Raw genomic sequence first — 23,693 nt, 5'->3', positions numbered from 1 at the left:
AGAGAGATAGGGAAATAGCTATTTCCTTGAGTGCCGGCCGCGACAAATCATTTCCTTGAGGGTTCAACCGCCAAGGAAATACTTAAGCGGTCAGATTTTTAACACCGCCAAGGAAAAGTAACAACACTCAAAGATATGTATTTTCTTGAGGGTTGACGACCCTCAAGGAATATAGCTAGCCCCCAAGGATATATATTTTCTTGAGGGTTTGTTACCGCCAAGGTATTTGTTGGGCCCTAAGGATATATATTTTCTTAAGAGTTAGCACCGTCAAGGTAATACAAATGAACCGTCAAAACAATAGCTTTATCTTAGGGCTCACACCCTCAAGGAAATAGAAATTTTCTTGAGGGTTTCGACCCCCAAGGAATAATGTGTTTCCTTGGCAGCTAACCCTTAAGGTAATGCATGGCACATGGGCTTAATTGGCCAAGAAAATATTGATCATTCATTATAAATGTAGACCAAAACAAATATCAGGATAGAGGCCACAATTAAACTAAACCAGTGCTAGATTAGATAACACATCCAATATCCATTGGTTCATTACATGTCCATTTTGCAAATATAAGACTTAGGTAGATAGCAACAGTGTATTATCCTACATGTCAGCAGTATAGCAGCACATACACAAAGCAAATACTGCACACAGTTCATAAGGCAATATTGCACTTAGCAAAAGATCAGCCTAATATCATCTTAGTTCCTACCAATCAATAAAACCAAAAGAAAGTCCACATCCCATTGTGCAGTCACTTGGAGTTGTTGGAATTAGTTTGTCTGCATGCATAGTCACTGCTCAGGTGAGCGGTGATCATCATCGCTTTGGGAGGAGCTGCTATCATCACCATCTTCAAGACAGCCATCGTCATCATCGTCCTCAATGTGGTCATCATCATCGTCTTCATTGAAGTACTGGACATGATCGTTGCCTTGATGGTAGCTGCAGTCATCATCATCGCTTTCATGGTAGCTGTAGTCATCATCGTCGTCTTCGTCATCAGCATTGTCGTTGTTGCACCTTCATCAACAGAATGAGAGCCTCCATGTGACCCAGTAGCCTGCAAAAGGCAATATTAAAATATTTTTGTACAATTCTGGAACATAAAAGTTTGGTCTTCAATCTCTAAGAGCCTACTATAAAGTATCAAATAACTGAGGGTTGTTTTGCTGTATTATTAAAACAACCTAGTAGATGAGAACCCTAAAAAATAGGCATCTGCCAATCAAAGCTTTTCTTCACTACCTTACCATGAACATAAAACCTAAAAATGGCATTGTTAATCAACAAGAATCCACTTGTTCACTGCTGCAACTCGTATTGGCATTCTGCCACGAAACAATATTAATTCTCTAGATGAATTGTGATCGAAATAAAGAATATGAATTGCACAAACAAATTCAATAAATAATGTAACCTGATGACGACAGGCATCAAGGTCTTGTAGACGTTGAAGCAGTTCAGCAGGTGGTTCTACATCTATCCGATCAAACACACTCTACAATTGAAAGTATCCAAATAAAATTGTATGCTTAGGACACAGTAATTGTAGATACAACGGAAAAATTATTACCTTGAATAGCTCGTGATGGATTCTATTTTCCTCTGCAAGTATGTCATTATTCATTTTCAATTGTGCATTTTCTTGTAGCACACTTTCATAATGATCAGGATCAGGTGGCCTAACAGATACATATTTGGAATGTGCTAGAACAATTGCCTTATCCACAGCACCATCACCTATTGGAACGCGGCCATGCTTCATGCCACGTCCTATAGTGTACAATGCTCTTCCGTCCAGTTCTTGTGAATTTGCATCTGGAGCTAATGCCATGTACTCATCCTAACATAGAAACAGGAAAATGTATCAAAGGATGCCTCAATTCAGTCTATAGAACAATTGAAAGCATGTTGTGCAGAGCATAACAATCTTTTTTGTGCTTTCTGGCTAGGGATTGGAGCACTCCTTCCAGTGATATCCACTTTTTTAACTCCAGATTTCATTGCAGCAAATGTGTTTATCCCACTCTGTAGACGGCCAGATTTAAATTCCTATAAGATTAAAACCACAAATTATGCATGTGTCATTTATAAGCAGCAAGCAGACATTGTAAGCTGCAGATTATAAGCTGCAGAATTATAAGCTGCACAAGAATTATAAGCTACATATTTCAACGGTTCCTAACTAAAACAGTCAAAACACAAGCACTTGTCACAACTAAAATAAGCTAGCTGCAGAATTATAAGCTGCACAAGAATTATAAGCTGCAAATTTTTTCAACAGTTCCAAACTAAAATAATCAAGACACAAGCATTTGTCGTTTAAAGAACTGTTGTGTCTCTGCAAAAATTCTTGAACCTCCTCTATTTTGAGCTGGATCATCACAACTCATGCATGATTGTTGGCCTCTGCGTCCCTTTTCCTTGTACTCATCAGAAGTCCAGTATTTGGCAAGCAAGGCCCAAACTGCCCTGTTGCACCACTCCACCCGACAAGTCAAGTATTGTTCTTCTGTTAGTTCAATGGTGCGGGCTCGAGTATCATCGCAGTCTTCGTTATTTTTATGACACCATTTCTTGACACTTTGACAGCCTCCAAACGGACTTGGTACATCATATTAGTTACTCTCTTGACTAGATAGTTCTCTAGATTTTTTGCAGCACGTGCCCTATGCCGTGGATGAGATGTAAACATACTCTGCATATGCAAGACAAGTCAAATAAATTACTGACTACAAATTATTTAATCTTGCCGAGTGAATATTCAATCCTTTTAGAATTATGCAATCAGGATGCAATGCACTGGACTGAAGAAATAAGAAATGGAGAAAAAAGATTTAAAGAATAATCTGAATAAGTTAGTGTAATACCCAGAACTCCTGCTTCACTCTTGTCGCACAGCAGATTCCTTCTTTATTCTTTTTCCAATAATAATCATTCCATAAAAATGCCGGTTTTACTTTCACAATTGTGCCTTTCTCATCATATATTCTGATGATACCTGGGTACTCTCGCTTGAGAATAGTTCCTAACTGTGAGGGGTACTTGCAGCATTTAGGGTTATAATTAACATATTTAAATTGGCTGTTGTAAACAAGTCAACAAATCAATTATTCAGCTTCATATACAAAAAAAATATGTAGCAGAATGAAAAGAACTACAATGTTAATCACAATTGATATCATATACTTACCAATGACCTATAGGTTACGACTGAACTCTACCACTACGTGGAGGTATTTTGTACTTGGTCCTGCACATTTTCGCTCTCCCTCTTTTTGGAGGATCCTGAGAGGACTGGTTGGAACCAATATTCAGTTGTGAGTTATCAAAGTTCACTTGTGAGTTACCACCTTCAACTCCAGCCATTTGAGAGTTAAGACCATTAGCATTGCTCCTTTGTGAGTTACTAGAAACATCTCCAACCATTTGAGAGTTAAGACCATTAGCATTGCTTCTTTGTGAGTTACCAACCATTTGAGAGTTAAGACTATTAGCATTGCTCCTTTGTGAGTTACCAGAAACATCTCCAACCATTTGAGAGTTAAGACCATTAAAATTGACCCTTTGTGAGTTACCAGAATCATTTCCAACTGTTTGAGTGTTAAGACCATTCAAACTGGTCCTTTCTAAGTTATCACCCTCAGTCCCAACCACTTTGGAGCTGACACCAGCAGCACTGCTCCTTGTAGAGTTACCACCATCAGGACTACATGCTAATTGGCCACCAGCAGCACTGCTCCTTATGAGGTTACTAGACTTCTCACCCTCACCATTGCTTGCAAACTGACCACAAGCAGCATTGCTCCTTTTGGTGTTACTACCTTGAGCTCTAGTCCTCCTAGTGTTAATTCTAAACTGCTCACCATCACCGGTACTTGCAAAGTGACCACCACCAGCACTGCTCTTTTCGGGGTTACTAGCTTCAGCTCTGGTCCTTCTAGTGTTAGGTTTAGACCTCACACCATCAACACTACAACCTGTTTGGGTGCCTCCACCCTTTGGTGCAGCCTGCTTACTCGAAAGACTTTTGTGTCGAAGCCCATGCATCTCCTGTTTTATAAGGAAAACAATTAGTAAATTGCACATGTGTCAACCTTGATGCTATCTGCAGATACATGCTTCTTGGTCTCAGGTGTCTTCCAGTGTAAGGTCTGAGATGCAGAACTACCAAACATATGCATCGCATCTAAAAACATCGTCCTACATACCAACAGATCACTTGTGAATCATTTTTATTAGCTTCATTTTAATTACAGATTGTACAAGGTTTGATACAGAGAACTACAAAACATATGCAATGGATCTGAGGAGATGGTCTTACATATCAATACATCACTTGCATATCATTCTTATTTGCTTCATGGAACCTAGAGATTTATAGACAAATCCAGCAATGCAACTACTTTTGAACCAAAACTGAAATCAAAACAATACAATGTGCCCATCGCCAGAACTGACCTTGGAATCTGTAGGTTTCAAGTCCTACTATCAAATCAGATAAAAAAGAAGGAACCTATAGCAACTAAAAGAATGAACTTGAGGGCGCCGTCAAGCCAGAGGGCGGTATGCGCTGCGCAGCCCGGCAGCCCTCGGATCCAGGATTTTATCAAAGAGTATGCCACGCCAAAATTTTCACATATATTTTGGTAAAAAATCATTTATCAACTCATAATATAATTGTAAAATTTATGACTTAATTTGATATATAAGCAATAAAAATATGAGAATTATTCAATTTAAAGATTAAGCTGTAAAATTGCATGAACTACAATGTAAATTGTAACCGCCCACATATGGCCCAACCTTTTTTTTTCTTCCCGTTGCAACACACGGGCATGTTTGCTAGTTAAAGATTAAGTTGTAAAATTGCATGAACTACAATTAAATTGTATACCCTAAAAAAGATAAATGTAAACTCTAAACACATGTCAAACATATATGAATGTGCGATGTAAAGAAAAAAATATAAACAGGATGAAAAGAAACGTATGCAAACTAAATGCTAACTAAGATCTATCACAAGCAGAAATAAAAGATAAGAGAATATCTATATGAGTACTATGTTAAAATAATACTAGCATACAGACTAAATGCTAACTAATTCTAGTTGCATGATACTTTGATCTCAACTGACAGCAAGGACCGGTAGTCAAGATCTAAAGGAGAAGGACAGAGGACGGTGCAGATGGAGAAGCTGGCCGGTCACTGCGACGCGGAGCTCATGAAGATGGCCATGTTCAGACCCGAAGAGACCTTCAGGCAGCAGGAACCACACCACTCGAACGCAAGACACCTGAATTCAGGAATCTAGCTGCCATTCTTCTGCGCAACAGATCAATGAGTTGCGCCGACTGTACCACATCTAGAAGCAGCTGGTGGGCGGCCTGTCCAGGCCGTCATCAGAGGCTCGGAGCTCAGCTGCCGGCATCAGGTCGGCCGCATGCAGGTGAATGTGCAGGCGCCGATCGTTTCATGCCCACGACAGACTAGATGAGTTCCTCTATACTATACACATGGGTGGATTGCAGGGTACCTGTAGATCCGCCACTGGCCACCGACCGCTTGAGCAGGACCCGCCGCAGAAGCCGCTGCTGACCGCGCAGGAGCCGTCGCAGGAGACTCGATTTGGGAGGCAGACAGGGAGGGGACAACTGGATAGGGTTGCTCGGCTGGGCACCAGGCGTGTCGATGGTTAAAAGGCCAATGTTGGGCTTTTGTTTACAGGCCAAAATCTAGCGCGGGAAGTTTTGGCGCCTTCGATGCGCGGCAAAGGGAAAAAAAATTCTTGACGGCTGGCACTCAAGAAATCAGTGTTTCATTGAGTGTTCCCAAATACACTCAAGCAAATGCATATTTTTTTTGAGTGTGTGAAATAACACTCAAGAAATATACATTTCCTTGGGGGGTTTTTAGCCACCGCCAAGGTAATACATATTCCTTGAGTGCTCAATCTCGCCCCTCAAGGAAATTGATGACCCTCAAGGGTATTCCATTTTGTGGTAGTGGTAGGATTCAAAACACATACAAATTCCTTGTCAAAATATACCTCATAACTTAGATTTGGTTAGCAAAATTGGTTTGGCCGGTTTTCGAAATCGGCATGGCTTGTTTCCTCGATCTGTATGTTCAAATAGCCGTAACTCCTTCATCCGAATTCTAAATATTTTGACAATCTCGACAAAAGCCACGGATGGTTCCGTTCTACAATTTGATAAAGTTTATCAAAACCGAAACTAGCCATGCTTGGTTTCCTAGATCACCTTATGGTAAACAATTTCGGTTGTCAATACTTCTTTTTATACTAAAACATGTGTATGAGTACACTGTGGCTAACATGACAGTGTACATATGTCCAGATACAACGTTATTGTATAATATTTTTTAAGAAATTCAGACCAATCGTTCCTTATTATATATGAAAGGATTTAATTTTGAAGGGAAATGAAGAATAACGTGGTATTTTGCTTTTCCATATTTTCTGCAAAAGGTTTCTTTTTAATTCCCCCATTTCACGTTACGTTACCTGAAACGTACATGAAGCTGTGCTACTATCAGAAACAGCTCCCGGAAGATAAATAATCGAAGTAAAACAACTACACAGCCAAACACTGAGCCAAAAAGATTTTCCCGGTCACGAATCATGTAATTTCATCCTTCTCACAAAACTTTTTACAAATCCTGACACGAGCTGCGAAATTATTAATAACCAAACAAAATTTGGAGGAAGAGATCGAGCAGAAAGTTTCTCACGGACCGCCCTTTCAGTTTTCTCCATTAGCTGTGTTCACTTCACACCTGATCTAGCTGCCGTCCCCGTTCGGCGTCGGCGACCACACCGCTCTCCCCCTCCCCTGCTTTGCCGCGGCTCTCCTGCTCCTCCTCCTCCGTCTCCAGCGACCCTTCTCCGGTGGTTGTGGCGGCGGCGCTGTTACCGTGCGCTCGGCGGACGATCGGCGCGGCCAAGAACGTGGGTATCTTCTCCCCGGCCATGACGACGGCGACGAGGTCAGCGAACGTCGCGGGAGAGGCCGCGGCCGGCGACTTGGAGCCGTCGTCTTCGCCATCCGTGGCTCCGGGTCCGGAGGTGGTGGCGTCGCGGCCGGTGCCGAGGTAGTTGTTGAGCTTCCAGTAGGAGCAGGCAAGGATGAGCAGCGCCAGCGTGATGAGGCCCAGCATGGCGCCCAGCCCGCCAAACAGGTACGGCACCGGCGAGTGCCACGGCGAGGCCGCCACTGCCGCGGCCGCCAGCGGTGGCGGTGGTGCTGCCGGCGAAGTCGTCGACGTCGACGTGGGCCTGGAAACACTTGTTGGTGCCGGCCTCATGGCTTCAATAAGCTCAGATCGTCAGAGGGGCGAGGCCGAGGCTGTGTGTGGCAACTGGCAGTTCTTGGCAAGCAGGGAAAGAGAGAGGGATCATAGGTGGCTTGGCGTAGGGGAAATGACAAACTGGAGGGTGAGGCTGATGAGAGGTATTTATAGAAAGTTAGGAGTCGGGATTTTTATTGTGCTCTAAAAAGAGGAAGATATTTGTTCGGGACTTGAGGAACTTCATGATTTTTCTTGTTGAGCCCAAGTTACTGCTCCAAATAAGATAATGATGCCAAATTACTGAGCATTTTGTTTTTATCTACGCAGCACTGGCGCCCGGACGTCCGGACGCCGCGTCCATCATATCCGAATTGAACGCCCACGGCTGTTCCGCCCCATCCGCTCGGATTTGTGCGCCGCCTAAGCTAGCTCCGTTTCCCGCACTCGCATCCGAACCGCCGCTCTAGATTCGGTGCACCAACGCCCTACCCTCATGGACACCAACGCCGACGGTCTGCGCTTGCAACATGAAATACATGAATGCAATATACATTTGAAACAGATGAAGCATTTTGGACATACGCTTGCAACATGTGTGTGAAACATATGCAACATCCAAATAAAACTGCAACATGAAAAAACACCTACTGCAACATAAGCCTGAAACAACCGAAACATTTGGAACACACTGTTGCAACATATGTGTAAAAATATGCAACATCCAGATAAAAAATGATTGCAAATACGTCAAGAAATAGATGAAACATTTTGAACAAACGCTTACAACATACTTCTAAAACACTTGCAACATGTGCAACATCCCCCTATCTACTTTTGCAACATCCATAAGAAACAACTGCAACATAGTTTTGAAATGACTGAAACACCTGAAACATACATTTGCAACATAGGAGAGAGAAAGCCTGGGCCGGTCGATTCCAGCCGTCGGGGTCGGAGCTGGTGGCGAGCGGCGGCGTACGAGCACCACTGCCACTAGTAACGGGCTTGGCTTAGCGGCGACGGTAGGGGATGGGAATGAGGAGCGTCATGGCTGCCAGGGTGGGGAGCTTGGTCGCCGGGTTAGAGAGGGCACCGCCGGGGGTGGGGAGGGCGCCGCACACAGGGTGGAGGAGAGCCGTCCACTCCCCTGCAACACCGCCGCGACCACCTTCATGGATCTCGCCAGAGGCGAGTGGATCTCGGTCCTGCTCCATGGATCTCGCGCGGGGTGGGGGAGAGGGTCGTCGGATCTGCAAGCGTTGGGGGCTCCCGATGGGGAAGGATGCTGAGCGTTGGTGCGCTGCGGCAGGGGATGAGGAGCGCGGAAGGGATAAGGGCAGGAGCAGAGCGGAGTGGAGTGGAGCGAAGCGTGTGGGAGTTGATTTTGTTTTTCTTGGCGAGCAGCGAGTGGAGCGAGGCGTCCGACCTTCTGGACGTCTTTATAGTAACATTACCGTTATATCTAAGTAACATTACCGTTTTATTTTATCTAAGTACGTAAGCTTATATCTAACTTAGACGGCGTAGACAGTACACATATTTTGCAACGAAAATATGAAAAAGAACAAAAACAAATAAGTACTTTATAGTTGATTTAATGAAGCCAATTTGATGTCCTAGATGTTGATAAACTTCTATAGGAACTTCTGATTAGGAAAAAGCTAAAACAATATTTCGTAACGAATGAAATAGTTCACGCCATCTTACTTGTAAGTTCTTGCTATTACTTATGGTCGTTACAATTTATAGTTTGCATATACACTATATTCAATATATAGAGTGAAGTACACCTTTCAACCTTCGGGTTGCACACTAGGTGGATTTTTCACCTCTGGACTATATAATCGAGTAACAAATACATTCCAACTATCGAAACTGGATAAATTTGGTCTTCCAATAGGTTTTAAATAAAGTTTTTTTTATTTTCTAAAAATAATAAAAATCTGGTTTAACCTCCAAATTTCATATGAATTTATTTTAAATCAACAATATGAAACTAGATCCAATTTTCTTATAAATATAACTTCCATGTGTTAATGCTCTATTTAGAGTTATCTAGATCTTATCTATTTTAAATAAACAATAAGCATGACTACAAGAAATAAAGTAATAGGAAAAAACCAGTTCCAAATAAACAGGTATACAACATTTTTAGAAAAAAATGATATTAGTTTCATATTTTTATGATTTAAAATAAGCTAATTATGAAATTTTAGAGATCAAGCCATATTTTTATCTTTTTTAGAATTTGGAAAATCATTTATGAAACCAGCCACATGATCAAATTTATCTAATTTCGACAGTTGAAGGTTGTCACCCGATTCGTAGTTTAGGGTTGACAACCATATTAAGGTTTGTCTTGGGAAAACATTCATTATGATGGCCATATATGTGTGCGTTGAGCTGAATGCATGTACTACTACTAGGTAGTTGCACCTCAAAAATTAATCTAAGACTGCAATTCACTTACATACGTTCAGGCGGCTCTAGGTGAGGTTAATCTGCAAAGAGTTAAATGCATGAGTGGCTTATGAACTTGTCAAAAGGTATCACTTAGGTCCATTAACTTCAACAATACGTTTCTGAGTCCCTAAACTTGTTAGCCTGTGTATCGCAGGTCCATACCTACCATGTGTGCATTACTTGCTGACATGTCATGCCAACATGGCATATATTTTTGCACTTAACCCCTCTCCTCTCTTCTCTCGTTAATATATCCCTTCGCTCTCATCTCGTCTGCTTCAAAGACAACGGTGGTTAGGTGCATAACCATTTGCTGCCGCACGGCCTTGCCGCCCCGACTAGAACTCGAAGTTGATGCAATTTTCGTCGGCTTCAACGCGGACACTGGTGTTGCATTGTCGAAGTACGCGCGGCGACGTCGAGGAAGTACATGCATCGGGAAGTCGCAGCCGCCTATGGGCACGACGATGCAGTACTCCTCGCCGTAACGGCAAAACGTCAGCATCCCTCGCTACGGGCCGACCGAGGACATCTGAGAGCTGGGGTGCCACTAGTACAGAAACGGGCTTTACTCCTGGTTGGGAAACCCCTTCAGTCCCGATTTCCCAACCAGAAGCACGAATCTAGAACTAAAGGGCCCCTCCTTTAGTCCCGGCCCCGGTTCGTAAGACCAACCGGGACTAAAGAGGCCTCCGGCCTAGCCACGTGGGGCGGCCCTTTAGTCCCGATTGGTATTGGTTTCTTTTTTTTTCTTTTTTTTGGTTTCTATTTTCAATTGATAATTCGTTTTGGTTTTCGAATACGCATTCTACGCTGCTAGTAATATACGTATTCTACACGTTTATAATGTTCGAACATTTTGTACAAACTAAAGTATGAAACTAACGTATATATTACATGCATATACATATATTGTACGTTATTTTATGTACATATAATATGTGTGTGTATATATATTATAAATAAATCTTGCATTGTATATTTTATCATATCCTTGGGATAACAAATTCACTCCATCTGGTTTGGCTTCCATGTTTCGTTGACGTCATTGTAGAACTCGCCGGCGGGGTTGAGGACCTGATCATTAAGAAATCCTGCTATGTGTTGATGCAAAAGTAGATCTGCAAACGCAAAGGGCTAATACCCGAATCGATATCCAAAGCGTGCCAGTCGATTTGACCTGTTAATCGACAAGGATGAAGATACGAGCATTTTGGTCCTGACAACAGCGATACGCCCGGAAGCCACGGCCAAGAGGTACTCACGCGGAACTCGAGAATCGCCGAAGGTCGCACTAAAGCTATGCAACTCGCCGAATCAATGAGAACTCGTAAAAAGGGAAAATATGCAAATTGACGAAATCGCCGAAAAGTAAGTAGATGCAAAATAGGAGTAAAAATTGATTTTGATATTGATCTATTATTTTACGTTGCCCCTCAATCTATATTTATACCCTGATCTAAAGAGGCATAACCAAACACAACTAGGACACCAAGTCCAAATCTAAAGAAACACACGACTCTTACATGAATCACACTCTAACAAATATAGAAAAGGAAATCAACTCCTATCTATTTCCCTGTCCGCCTTGATTACGATGGAAATTTTACCGACCTCCTTTTCATCGGCATACTTCCTGTTTCATCGGCAGTAGCCTTCAAGCCTTCCTTCATTGGCATCTACAATAACATCTCCAACCTTATCGGCAACGCCCAAGTCTAAATCAACCTTTCCATCGATCACCACCATTCATCGGCAATTATCTTTACAAGCTGTTTTTCATCGGCTGTCAGTGTATACAGTAACTTTCTTTCTGCCGATTAGTTCACTCTGATCATTGTGCAAAAAACGGTGTCAACACATGCCCCCCAATTTCAGAGTATAAAACCATTAATGCTCCGAAATTTACTCCAGATAACGTTTGTCTTCGCCCAATTACCGTAACTCATCCTCCAAGCCAAAACTTGATCTGTTATCAAATCTAATCAAATCTAATCCTGATTCACGCACCTCAGCAAATATCGCACAATCGCCAACCACTCTTGCCTTGATTATGGTTAAGATACCGAAACAATAATCCATCGGCAAGATCCTAACATAATAATGCTGCCACTTTTAGAATTAAAATATCCTGTACCGATATTTCTTCCAAGTCATGATTACTTGCCATCAACTCATCTGTACAATCCCCTGATTATCGTGCGAACAGTTACCATATCCATCTGAACCACCTCGACCTTTGACATTTTCTCTTTCCGGCGGCGACTCCAACGAACAACTGCGTGACCTCAACCGACAGGAACTCTTCTCCAGCGTTAACCTCAAGTCTCCGGCTCGTGCCCCCATCTTCCTCAAGATAATGGCAATCAACTTCGACGTCCCTGCGGTTCGTTCCACTTCCGTTACCTTTTACCTTGATTCCCCTAGTTTTTGCAAGTTCATACAATTGGTGATTTTTCTTTTCTTTTGTTCTCCGGATCCTTCAAACTTAGGAACTGTGCAACAAATTAGTTATTCCAACCGATCAGCCGCATGTCCAATGCCTAGGACCAATGGGCAACCCAGATCCAACTGATCTGATTAATGCAGAGGTTAACAGAATCCCCTTTAGAGCCCAAAATTTCTCCCTAAATTTATGGAAAGATACATTCCGATCTTGGCCCAAAACCACCAAAGGGTGGAAAGATTGGTACTTGAGGGTTAATAGGTCGATGCAAGTACACTGGGCAGAACGGAAGCTAGACCAATGCATTAGGCTATCTATTGCCGATATGCAGAAGAATGAGTCAATGATGATTGCAGCTGCTTACTTCTGGTTAGACACAACAAACACTTTTATGTTTGGACATGGCCCAGCTACTCCCACCCTTGCCGATGTCTACATGCTCACTGGTTTGGATATTTCAACTGCCGATGAAGGCTCCATCTATGGCAGAAAATCTGAATATAGGGTGAATACCCACAACATCGGCGGTTGGACAGGATACATTCAAGAATGCTAGAAGACTGGGACAGTTAACCAGAGGGAACATGCCACATTCTTGAATATGTGGTTAGAAAAATTTATCTTCTGTGGTCGATCAGTAGGACCAACCAACGCTTTCCTCCCCGCTGCTGAACTCTTGGCCAATGGTGTAAGGTTCCCTCTTGGCCGATACCTTCTGAGCTCCACTTATCATCTTCTTCATCAAGTGTCTCAGAAACTTTTGCTTGGCGAACCCATCGGCAACTTAGGAGGCCCGTGGTGGTTCATCAACATGTGGCTGAATACCCATATGCACAAACGGTTGCAGTGGGACTTCTTTGCCCAACAATTCCCACGAGAAATTGCTGAAGACCATGTGCTTGGGGACGAGGAATCGGCAACACGCTCACCCCTCAATTTCGGTGAAGCCATAATTGTCCTCCCTAGAACAGAGGCCAATGAAGACCAGATCGGTAGATTCTTTCAAAGCTTCTACAATGGTCTTTCTCGTGATCATAGGGCCTGGGTACCTTATATTGATGAAGAAAATAGATTCCCCCTTCTTTTCAACTTTGCCGATGACACTCTGAATCAGGATAATGAACTCATGATGGCCATCATTACTCCCAGGGCAATTCCAGTAAACACATTCGATAGCGGGAAAAACACCAATATCACGTATGAGTTTTACAACCCATCGGCAGTATCCCGTCAATTGGCTTTTGGGCAACTGCCAATCAAACTTTGTTTTGCCGATGTGATCAAACCCAGAGAAACAATCACCTGCGGAACAGATTGGAGCAGGGTAGTGCAACTCTCCCCCGATGCCGATACCACAAATGTTGATATATCCATCTGGACGCCAGTATCTTTCATCACCGAATCATATAAGCAATGGTGGCGAGAGTGGAGGGAACAACAGTTTGCAACATCTGCTCACACATATCGGCACATGATCGACCCTGAATACGTCATTCCCGATGATGCAGTAAGTTCCTTTTAACTCCCTTCTGCTTTTTCCTTTCATATATCGGTAACTAACTTTCTCGTGACAGGTTAACAACCCAGCACCAATTATGAGCAAAAGTGGGAAACCCTTCGATCTTCGGCCTGTTTCCCCGATATCACCGATCGGCTACAACGCCCCCACCTTAGCTGCTTTGACTCACCAGAAGATCCATGCCAAGACCATCACCTCCAAGTCCAAATTGGCTACAGCTAGGGCCACTCCATCGGCTACTGCTACAACCTTGGTCAAGGCATTCAAGGTAACAACCCTGTCTATTTCTACTTATGCCGATCACAAACTGTATTAACATTAATCATCAGGGGGTAAGAGCCGCTGCTGGATCATCATCGGCAATTCCTCCGATATCAAGCACCACTTCTTCTAACAAACCTTCAGAGGTATCCCTTTGATTTCACATTTTATCTGTTAAATATCATACCTTACACTTGTTTTGCAGCAACAAATGGGTACATCGGCAAGCGTACCAAATGTCCAAGCTTCACAACCAACAAGTGCCGATGCCCCCCAGCCAACCGTTGCCGATGCCCAAGCAAAGCGCAAAGCCTTAACAGATGTCGAGGCACAGCCAAAATGATAGAAGTCCATGCCGATCCCCACATTTGCCCCAATGTCATCGGTCATCATACCCCAAGAGCCAACCACCGATGAGGTCACAGAGGATATCCCATCGGCAAGCTTAGCCGATCCTCCACACGGCATACTCCAGGCTGCTTCCTCCAGTCAAGCACAGGAAATTGCCTTGAAACAGGTAAACCGATTGATCTAGTTGATTTACAATACTCATACTTATCCTTAACTGACCTCCTTTTCTTTTCCTCAGGAACAAGACTCCCCAAACAGCCTATTCTTTGCCATTGACGTCTCTGACGATGATGGAGAGGAAACAAGTTCTTCCCTTGCACTGGAAACAATATCGGCAGAAACTAAGTCCAAGTTGGAAGCTCTCCTAAACTTATTACAGCAGGATACCGCCCAACTGGTAGATGACTCGGACCCCGCAAAGGCAATTTTTAAAACAATCCGTGGCCAGGTCCCTACCGATGTTGAAGAAGTAGTCTTCCCAGCAGCCCATTTAGAAAGCCACCAACTGCAATATCAACGGGCTGCTCAACGCATTACCGATAGAGCAGCTCAGGCTCAACTCAAAGAAGAGATGCTACAACTGAAACAAATTGCCGATGAGAAGCACAAGGGCATCGGCAACTTGCAGACTTTGGGCGCTGAACTTAAGCAGAAAATCTTAGATTTATCGGCAAAGAAGATGGCTCTATTGGCTGAATTGAAAGAAGTCGAGGCAGCCTTAACTCATGCTCAACAAGAAGAAAGCCAGCTACCCAATGCCATCAAGGCCCTTCAGCAAGAAAGAGACACCTAGGCTCGCAAAGCCTTGGCCATGAAGAAAAAACTCAAGCCTGTGGAAGGTGCTGCCGATGAAGACATCAAAGAAATGAAGGAAGCCGACCAAATTCGCCTGCGTGCGATATTGGCTATCCAATCCTTGTTAAACTTGTAAATCTTGTCTATTGCATCAGCACTTTACGAGACATTGACATCCTTGTATAATTCTAGCCGATAGGACTGTTATCGGCACTTATACTTTTATGCATCCATCCAGATACTAGGGTAATATTTCTTTAAATATTTTCCATTTAACACTCTGGGAAACATGACCCCTTCGAGGGTTTCTAGAATATATGCATTACCAGGAACAGACTGATTTTTCCGATATGGACCTTCCCAATTAGGAGACCACTTTCCGAACTTTGAACTTTTAGTCCCAATTGGTAAAATCAATTTCCAAACCAGATCTCCATCGGCAAACTCCTTTACCTTCACCTTCTTGTCATACCATCTGGCTACTCTTTTCTTATTTTCTTCGATGCTAACTAGAGCCCTTAACCGATGACCCGCCACATCTTTCAACTCATCCTTCATAAGAGTATCATAATCATCGGCTGTCAGCTGATTTTGAGAATGTATTCGCCTAGAGCCAGTTTTAATTTCCCAAGGCAATACTGCGTCGTGTCCATATACTAACTGATAAGGCGTCACTTTGGTTGCACCATGATATGACATCCGATATGACCACAAGGCTTCATTTAATACAGTATGCCACCTCTTAGGATTTTCTTCAATTTTGCGCTTAATGAGTTTGACGATCCCTTTGTTAGAAGCCTCAGCTTGACCATTAGCTTGAGCATAATATGGAGAAGAATTTAAAACTTTAATTCCCATACCTACAGCAAACTCATCAAATTCTCCTGATGTAAACATAGTGCCCTGATCGGTAGTGATAGTCTGAGGAATACCAAATCGGTAAACAATATGCTCTTTCACAAAATTGATCATATTAGCCGATGTCACCTTTTTTAAAGGAATTGCCTCAACCCATTTTGTGAAATAATCGGTAGCAACCAGAATAAATTTATGTCCTTTGCTTGATGGCGGATAAATCTGACCAATGAGATCGATAGCCCATCCCCGGAACGGCCAAGGTTTGATTATAGGGTTCATAGCCGATGCAGGCGCTCTTTGAATATTACCAAACTTTTGACACCCCTGACATCCTTTAAAATATTTAAAACAATCTTCAAGAATAGTCGGCCAATAGTATCCATTCCTTCTGATCATCCACTTCATCTTGAAAGCCGATTGATGCGCCCCACACACTCCTTCATGAATTTCACCCATCAAGCTTTTCGATTCATCACTGCTAACACATCTAAGTAAAACTCCATCTATAGTTCGATAATATAATTCATCATCGAGGAGCACATACTTGGTAGCTTGGAACCTTATACGTCTTTCAACCTTTTTATATGGATCCTTTAAATAATCGACAATCTCCTTCCTCCAGTCATCGGTATCAACTGCCGATGTTAGCACTTCCTGAATAGGCTGATACCCTGAAGCATGCTGAGCTAGTCGATTAGCCTCCTCATTATGCAGTCGAGAAATATGTTCAAGACGAAAATCTCTAAATCCTTTCAACAGTTGCAAACACCTCTCATAATACAAAATCAAAACTTCACTTCGGCATTCATAAATCCCAGCCAATTGATTTATAACTAGCATAGAATCACCAAAGATTTCAACAGCATCGGGACGTATCTCCTTCAGCAATTCTAACCCTTTTATCAAGGCTTGGTATTCAGCCTGATTGTTTGTCGATGTAGCAACAATCGGCAATGAAAACTCATACTTCCTTCCTTAAGGTGAAATCAACACAATGTCGATACCTGCTCCTTCGCCACATGTGGACCCATCAAAGAAAAGCGTCCAAGGAGCAACCTCCAGAGAGTCCACTGTGTTACAATGCTGAGTGACAAAATCGGCCATAACCTGCCCCTTAACTGCCTTAGTCGATTCGTAACGTAGTTCAAATTCTGATAATGCTAAAATCCACTTGCCGATTCTACCACTTAATATCGGCATTGACAGCATATACTTGACTACGTCGTCTTTGCATATGATCGTACATTCGATAGATAACAAATAATGTCTTAATTTGACACAAGAAAAATATAAACACAGATATAATTTTTCAATGGCCAAACACCTGGTCTCAGCATCCACTAATCTTCTGCTCAAATAATAAATAACACGCTCTTTCCCTTCAAATTCTTGAATAAGAGTTGAACCGATAACGGTATCATCAGTTGAAAAATACAACCGATCAAAGATTGCAATTCAGTTTTAGTGGCAGGAGCAACCACCTTGTTAATTGCATTAATAGACTTCTTACTGATTTCAATGCCCCGCTGATGCACCATAAAACCCAAAAATTGACCTGCCGATACACCAAATGCACATTTATTAGGATTCATCTTCAATCCATGCTTCCTTGTGCACTCCAATATCTTTCGTAAATCGGCTAGATGTTTTGTGATATCTCCAGACTTAATCACTACGTCATCAATGTAGATCTCCACTAATGTGCCGATGTATTCATGAAAAATAAAGTTCATAGCTCTTTGATAAGTAGCGCCGGCATTTTTCAAACCAAACGTCATGACTACCCACTCAAACAACCCTACATGACCTGGACATCTGAAAGCAGTCTTGGGAATGTCTTCTTCAGCCATGAATATTTGATTGTAACCTGCATTACCATCCATGAAGCTGATAATTTGATGTCCGGCTGCAGCATCAATCAACAAATCAGCAATCGGCATTGGATAACCATCCATCGGTGTGGCTTTGTTAAGATTCCTGAAATCAATACAAACATGAAGTTTTCTATTTTTCTTATAAACAGGAACCACATTAGAGATCCACTCTGCATATCGACACTGCCGAATAAACTTTGCCTCAATTAATTTAGTTATTTCGGCCTTAATGTCAGGAAGTATATTAGGGTTGCATCGGCGCACTGGCTACTGATGTGGCCGAAATCCAGATTTGATAGGTAACCGATGTTCAACTATCGATCGGTCTAATCCAGGCATTTCAGTATAATCCCAAGCAAAACAATCTTTATACTCTTTTAACAAATCAGTCATTTGCTGCTTACACTTGGAATCTAACTTAGCACTAATAAAAGTAGGTCTTGGCCTATCGCCATCACCAATATCTACTTCTACTAAATCATCTGCCGATGTGAACCCTTGACCTAATTTTCCATCATCGGCAAACCTATCCATTAAAACTCTTCTTCATAACCGACTGCTTGGATCGGTGGAATTTCATAATCAGCAACTCTAAGGAACTCTTTTTCCCAAACTTCTCCTGATATGCACTTAGTTCGCTCATAAGTATCTGTTTCTGCCGATGCAATGATATAAGAAGAATCACCAGGGACAAACTCAATGTTATCCCCAATCCACTGTACGAGGCATTGATGCATTGTAGAAGGAACACAACAATTAGCATGAATCCAATCCCTCCCTAGAAGCAGATTATATGCACCCTTGCCATTAATAACGAAGAACGTCGTCGGCAAGGTTTTACTGCCGATAGTCAATTCGACACATATCGCCCCTTTAGCCGGTGACACATTGCCTTCAAAATCCTTCAGCATCATATCGGTTTTGGCTAAGTCCTGATCTCCCTTATCAAGTTTCCGATACATCACATAAGGCATAATATTAATCGCAGCCCCTCCGTCGATAAGTATCTTAGATACAGGCTGCCCATCAACTCTACCTTTCACAAACAAAGCCTTAAGATGCTGTCTCTCGTCATTAGTAGGTTTCTCAAAAACTGCCATCATTGGATCTAGTGTCAACTGAGCTACTTGATCAGAGAGAACAACTTCTTCCTTATTATCAGATAGTGCCAAAAACTCCATCGGCAACATGAATACCATATTAACATCTGCCGATGGACCCTTATTTTTGTGTTTTACCTGCCACTGCTGATGACCGGACCTCTCATTGGAAGAATTTTCCTCTCGGTATAAATCCTCCTAATGCTCACGTTGCATCCTCCTTCTCTGTGTCTTTGTTAGACCCTCCGGGCACCATCGAGGAAACTTGGTTTTCCAAACCGGCTGATAACAGGTCCTAGTTGATTCTACACGGCGTATATTAGGGTCCCTGTAGAATATTTCTTCATCGGGAACTCTTGCGTTTGCCATCTCCTCAAGCTCCTCTGATTCCTTGGAAAATATCCAGCACGTTTACCAAGCCTCTCATGTACACTTAGTCTGCCCCCCAGCCGATCATGCACTGATGCTCTGCCTCTGATCGGCTCATTAATAAATAAACCCTGATTGCTAGGTTGAAACCTCCTTTCTGACCGATTGACCCCATAATAACCATTGTACTCAGGGCAATTTTCAACAGTTGGCAATTTAATACCTTCTTCCCAGCAATGGATGAAAAACGGGCACCTCCAATGATCTTTATGCCGATGTCATTCTTCCCGACGTCTCTCCTCTTGCTGTTGTCGATATCGGTCATTTCGCTGACGCCAACTCTCCTGCTGCCTTCGATGGGTAATCACAATGCCAGGTCGAGGAGGATTTTTGGAACTACTGCTTTCTCCTAGCAAACCCTTACTTTTTGCATCATCGGTAGTTATCCGATGTTGGGGATCCACTGATGTGTTTTTCTCAGCAGCCTCTGACGTCAATACCTTGGTCTTCCCTTTGGCCTCCAACATATTTGCTGGAAAAGGGTGTTGATCAATTTTCATTGGCTTCTGGGCCTTGGAAGTACCAAACTTAATTCTCCCAGATTCAATAGCCGATTGTAACTGTTGCCTGAACACCTTGCACTCATTTGTACTGTGTGAAGTTGCATTGTGCCATTTGCAGTACAAAATCTTCTTCAACTCCTCTGCCGATGGGATCACATGATTAGGTGACAGCTTAATTTGGCCCTCTTAAAGCAGAAGATTAAATATCTTGTCGGCCTTGGTGATATCAAAGGTAAACTTTTCTGACTCTTTTTGACCAAAGGGACAAGATATCGGCTTTTTATTCTTAACCCACTCAGCTAAGCCGATAACTGGTTCTTCATCAGAATCAGAATCTCCTACTTCTTCAACAAATGATACTTTTTTACTCCAATTCTTTTTAGGTTCAAAAACCCTAGTATCTTGATCAGAGATCCTTTGTACGAGATGACTGAGGCTTTCAAACTCCTGAGAAGCATATCTGTCTTTGAGATGTGGCAATAACCCTTGGAAAGCCAAATCGGCAAGCTACCGATCATCCAGTACCAGGTTGTAGCACTTATTTTTTACATCTCGTAGCCTTTGCACAAAGCTTTCTACCGATTCATCATTACACTGTCTTAATTTTACTAAATCGGTAAGCTTCTTTTCATGAATTCCAGCAAAGAAATACTTATGAAATTGTTTTTCTAGATCAGCCCAGGTAATAATAGAATTTGGTGGTAATGAAATGAACCATGTAAATGCCGATCCAGACAAAGATGAAAATAATCGAACTCTTAATTCATCTCTGCTACCTGCCTCTCCACATTGAATAATGAAGCGATTGACGTGTTCCATTGTTGATGTATCATCTTGCCCAGAGAATTTAGTGAAATCTGGTACCTTGTACCAATTTGGGAGAGGAATTAAATCATATGCAGGAGGGTAAGGAGTCCGATAAGAATAAATATTGACCTTGGGCTTTATCCCAAACTGATCCTTCATAATTTCTGCTATCTTATCGGCCCAAAAAGCACCAGCCTCCTGCTGACGAACTGGCTGAATTTCTACAGGAGATACCTGCTGATATCCCTCCACATATCTTTGTGGCCCACGATCTCCAGCAATCGGCATATTTGCCGTTACTTATGGTCCATTAACCTGCTGGAAAGGATTCATCGGCTGAGCTGCCGATGCTTGATTTTGGAAACCAGCTTGCATATGACCTTGTTGAACCCCTGCAACCTACTGATTTTGCTAAACTGTATGTTGAATAGGTAACTGTCCTGGCCAACCATTATTAGAACTCATCGGTACAAAACTTACCGATGGCTGGTAATTGGCTGACATTGTTGGATAATTATAACTAGCTTGAGGCATGAACTGAACCCCAGTTTGACTCATAGCAGGGGCTTTCTGCTGCATCGACAGTAAGCTTGCCGATGGACTTGAATTGGGTGTTTGAACCAAAGGCATCTAGAAACCTCCTAGAGTTGGTTGCACAGTAGTTGCTGAGGCATATTGAGGCACTTGAGCCATCGGCGAAACAATCGATGGTATAGGAGCTTTTCCTACTGCGTCAAATACTTGAGGTAACCCAGAATTGAAAGCAGATGACTCCGGAGGCATACCATATCCCCACCAATTAGCAGGAATCTGGCTATTCTGAGACACAGGACCTGACATAGCTGATGCCAATAGATCTATATTAAGCTGAACTCGTCCTCCTGATAGTACCGGATCTGATCGTATCGGTGTAGATTGAATATTAGGTAAGCCTACCGATACTGGAGGAGAAGTAACTTCTGTACCCACAACGGCCGAGGAAGCCGATGGAGTATTAACAGATGCTGGCTCTGGTTGGTGATAGGCAGGCCCAACGTAATGCGGTGCCGTTTGTCCTTCTTTGAGAGTTCGAACCACAGCATTATGAACAGTATTGGACAACATATTGGAATGATTAATTAAAGCATGATTTACTGCAGAATTAACCATCTCTTGAAGTTTACCAGGATTGGAGTCAAAGGTAACCTACCGAGGCAACGACAAATCTTGCTTCTATATGACTTGTCCACTCTTGTTCAGGCTAAACGATTTCAGACAAAGCTGCCTGTATTCTTCTACAGCCTTTTCCATAGCCTGCCTCTGCTCTTCCTTAAGATCTTCTGATACTGCGATAATGTTCTCTGAATTGATCTCGGAATTGAACATATTGATCGGATTGATTGGTCCCACCGAGCGTGCCAAAAGATGTGTTGATGCAAAAGTAGATCTACAAATACAAAGGGCTAATACCCGAATCGATATCCAAAGCGTGCCAGTCGATTTGACCTGTTAATCGACAAGGATGAAGATACGAGCACTTTGGTCCTGACAACAGCGATACGCCCGGAAGCCACGGCCAAGAGGTACTCACGTGGAACTCGAGAATCGCCGAAGGTCGCACTAAAGCTATGCAACGCGCCGAATCAATGAGAACTCGTAAAAAGGGAAAAATATGCAAATTGACGAAATCGCCGAAAAGTAAGTAGATGCAAAATAGGAGTAAAAATTGGTTTTGATATTGATCTATTATTTTACATTGCCCCTCAATCTATATTTATACCCTGATCTAAAGAGGCATAACCAAACACAACTAGGACACCAAGTCCAAATCTAAAGAAACACACGACTCTTACATGAATCACACTCTAACAAATATAGAAAAGGAAATCAACTCCTATCTATTTCCCTATCCGCCTTGATTACGATGGAAATTTTACCGACCTCCTTTCCATCAGCATACTTCCTGTTTCATCAGCAGTAGCCTTCAAGCCTTCCTTCATCGGCATCGACAATAACATCTCCAACCTTATCGGCAACGCCCAAGTCTAAATCAACCTTTACATCGATCACCACCATTCATCGACAATTATCTTTACAAGCTGTTTTTCATCGACTGTCAGTGTATACAGTAACTTTCTTCCTGCCGATTAGCTCACTCTGATCATTGTGCAAAAAACGGTGTCAACACTATGGTCTCTTGAATTGCTTTCAGTTGGTCACGTCGTATGATTTTTTCCTTCAACCATAGAATCTTCAATAAAAGTTAAAGGAAAAGTATTAATATATATATATATGTGTTGGTCACGTGATTACTTATATATATGAGCAACAAAAGAAATTGTGAATATATGAATATATTTATATAACGTACTTTTAGGATCTCTTCAGGAGTTCTTTTTGCGTACGCCATGATGAACTCGTAAACATAGTATCCGCAGTAGTTGTTCCCCTGTTCTTGCCTCAGAACCCACTTTTACAAGAAAAAAGATCCGGTAAATTGAAAGCATGCATGGTGTTAATTGAATTATATATATATATATATATATATATATATATATATATATATATATATATATATATATATATATATATATATATATATATATATATATATGTAGCTAGTACTTACTTTGTGTGCGATTACATCCAGTGGCGCTTGTAATGTTTCATGTGGTGTTCCTCAATTAAACTTTTCCAAACACTGCACCCAATAAAATAAAAAATTAATTTGGCCTTTAATAATTATTGCAGTTAAGAGATCGGGGTATATATAGTTGCTAGATAGACCAAATTACCCTTGGATAATATCTATCATGTCTTGGTACTCTGTTTGCTCTTTTCTTAACGAGTCTAAGATGCTCAACCGACTATTGGCCATATCGATGACCATCAATATCTAGTGATTGCTGTATATATTTTTATACACAAATATGATCGACATTAACTAGAGTCAACATATATATATATATGGGAGATAGCTTAGCTAGTAAGTAAAT

The 23,693-nt window shown here is 42.1% G+C and overlaps 2 protein-coding genes across 7 annotated transcripts; both read right to left on the bottom strand.

Moving 5' to 3' along the window:
- Positions 1–264: 264 nt before the first annotated feature.
- LOC136501360 (uncharacterized) lies at positions 265–5,874 on the bottom strand. 6 transcript variants are annotated; one of them, XR_010770236.1, is made up of 6 exons: positions 5,538–5,874; positions 3,195–4,054; positions 2,872–3,085; positions 1,575–2,699; positions 1,419–1,499; positions 265–1,061 (listed from the first exon to the last, which is right to left on the bottom strand). XR_010770236.1 is itself a non-coding variant. In XM_066496873.1 (6 exons), the coding sequence occupies exons 4-6, from the start codon at positions 1,833–1,835 to the stop codon at positions 753–755; spliced, it is 651 nt and encodes a 216-aa protein (XP_066352970.1). In that variant the 5' UTR covers positions 1,836–1,844; positions 1,929–2,699; positions 2,872–4,054; positions 5,538–5,825; the 3' UTR covers positions 271–752. The 6 variants fall into 6 exon arrangements, 2 of the variants coding, with proteins under 2 accessions (XP_066352970.1, XP_066352969.1); XR_010770237.1 differs by having other exon boundaries at positions 266–1,061; positions 2,872–3,033; positions 5,538–5,870; XR_010770235.1 differs by having other exon boundaries at positions 271–1,061; positions 1,575–2,053; positions 2,361–2,699; positions 2,872–4,054; positions 5,538–5,859.
- Positions 5,875–6,591: 717 nt separating this feature from the next.
- On the bottom strand, positions 6,592–7,417 carry LOC136502210 (protein GLUTAMINE DUMPER 4-like). The gene has a single exon (XM_066497673.1). The coding sequence runs from the start codon at positions 7,325–7,327 to the stop codon at positions 6,794–6,796; it is 534 nt and encodes a 177-aa protein (XP_066353770.1). The 5' UTR covers positions 7,328–7,417; the 3' UTR covers positions 6,592–6,793.
- Between the last annotated feature and the right edge of the window lie 16,276 nt (positions 7,418–23,693).

Source organism: Miscanthus floridulus, chromosome 13, assembly GCF_019320115.1.
Source record: "Miscanthus floridulus cultivar M001 chromosome 13, ASM1932011v1, whole genome shotgun sequence".
NCBI classification, from domain to species: Eukaryota; Viridiplantae; Streptophyta; class Magnoliopsida; order Poales; family Poaceae; genus Miscanthus; species Miscanthus floridulus.
The sequence above is the reverse complement of the archived record's forward strand: the minus strand, read 5'-3'. Positions and strand labels throughout refer to the sequence as shown.

Excerpts from the sequence above, each read along its gene's own strand:
- LOC136501360 (XM_066496873.1), bottom strand. The coding sequence starts at position 1,835 with ATGGCATTAGCTCCAGATGCAAATTCACAAGAACTGGACGGAAGAGCA. Across the intron at positions 1,500-1,574 it reads TCCATCACGAGCTATTCAAG|AGTGTGTTTGATCGGATAGA; the intron begins GTAATAATTTTT and ends TTTCAATTGTAG. Across the intron at positions 1,062-1,418 it reads TTGATGCCTGTCGTCATCAG|GCTACTGGGTCACATGGAGG; the intron begins GTTACATTATTT and ends TGCCTTTTGCAG.
- LOC136502210 (XM_066497673.1), bottom strand. The coding sequence starts at position 7,327 with ATGAGGCCGGCACCAACAAGTGTTTCCAGGCCCACGTCGACGTCGACG.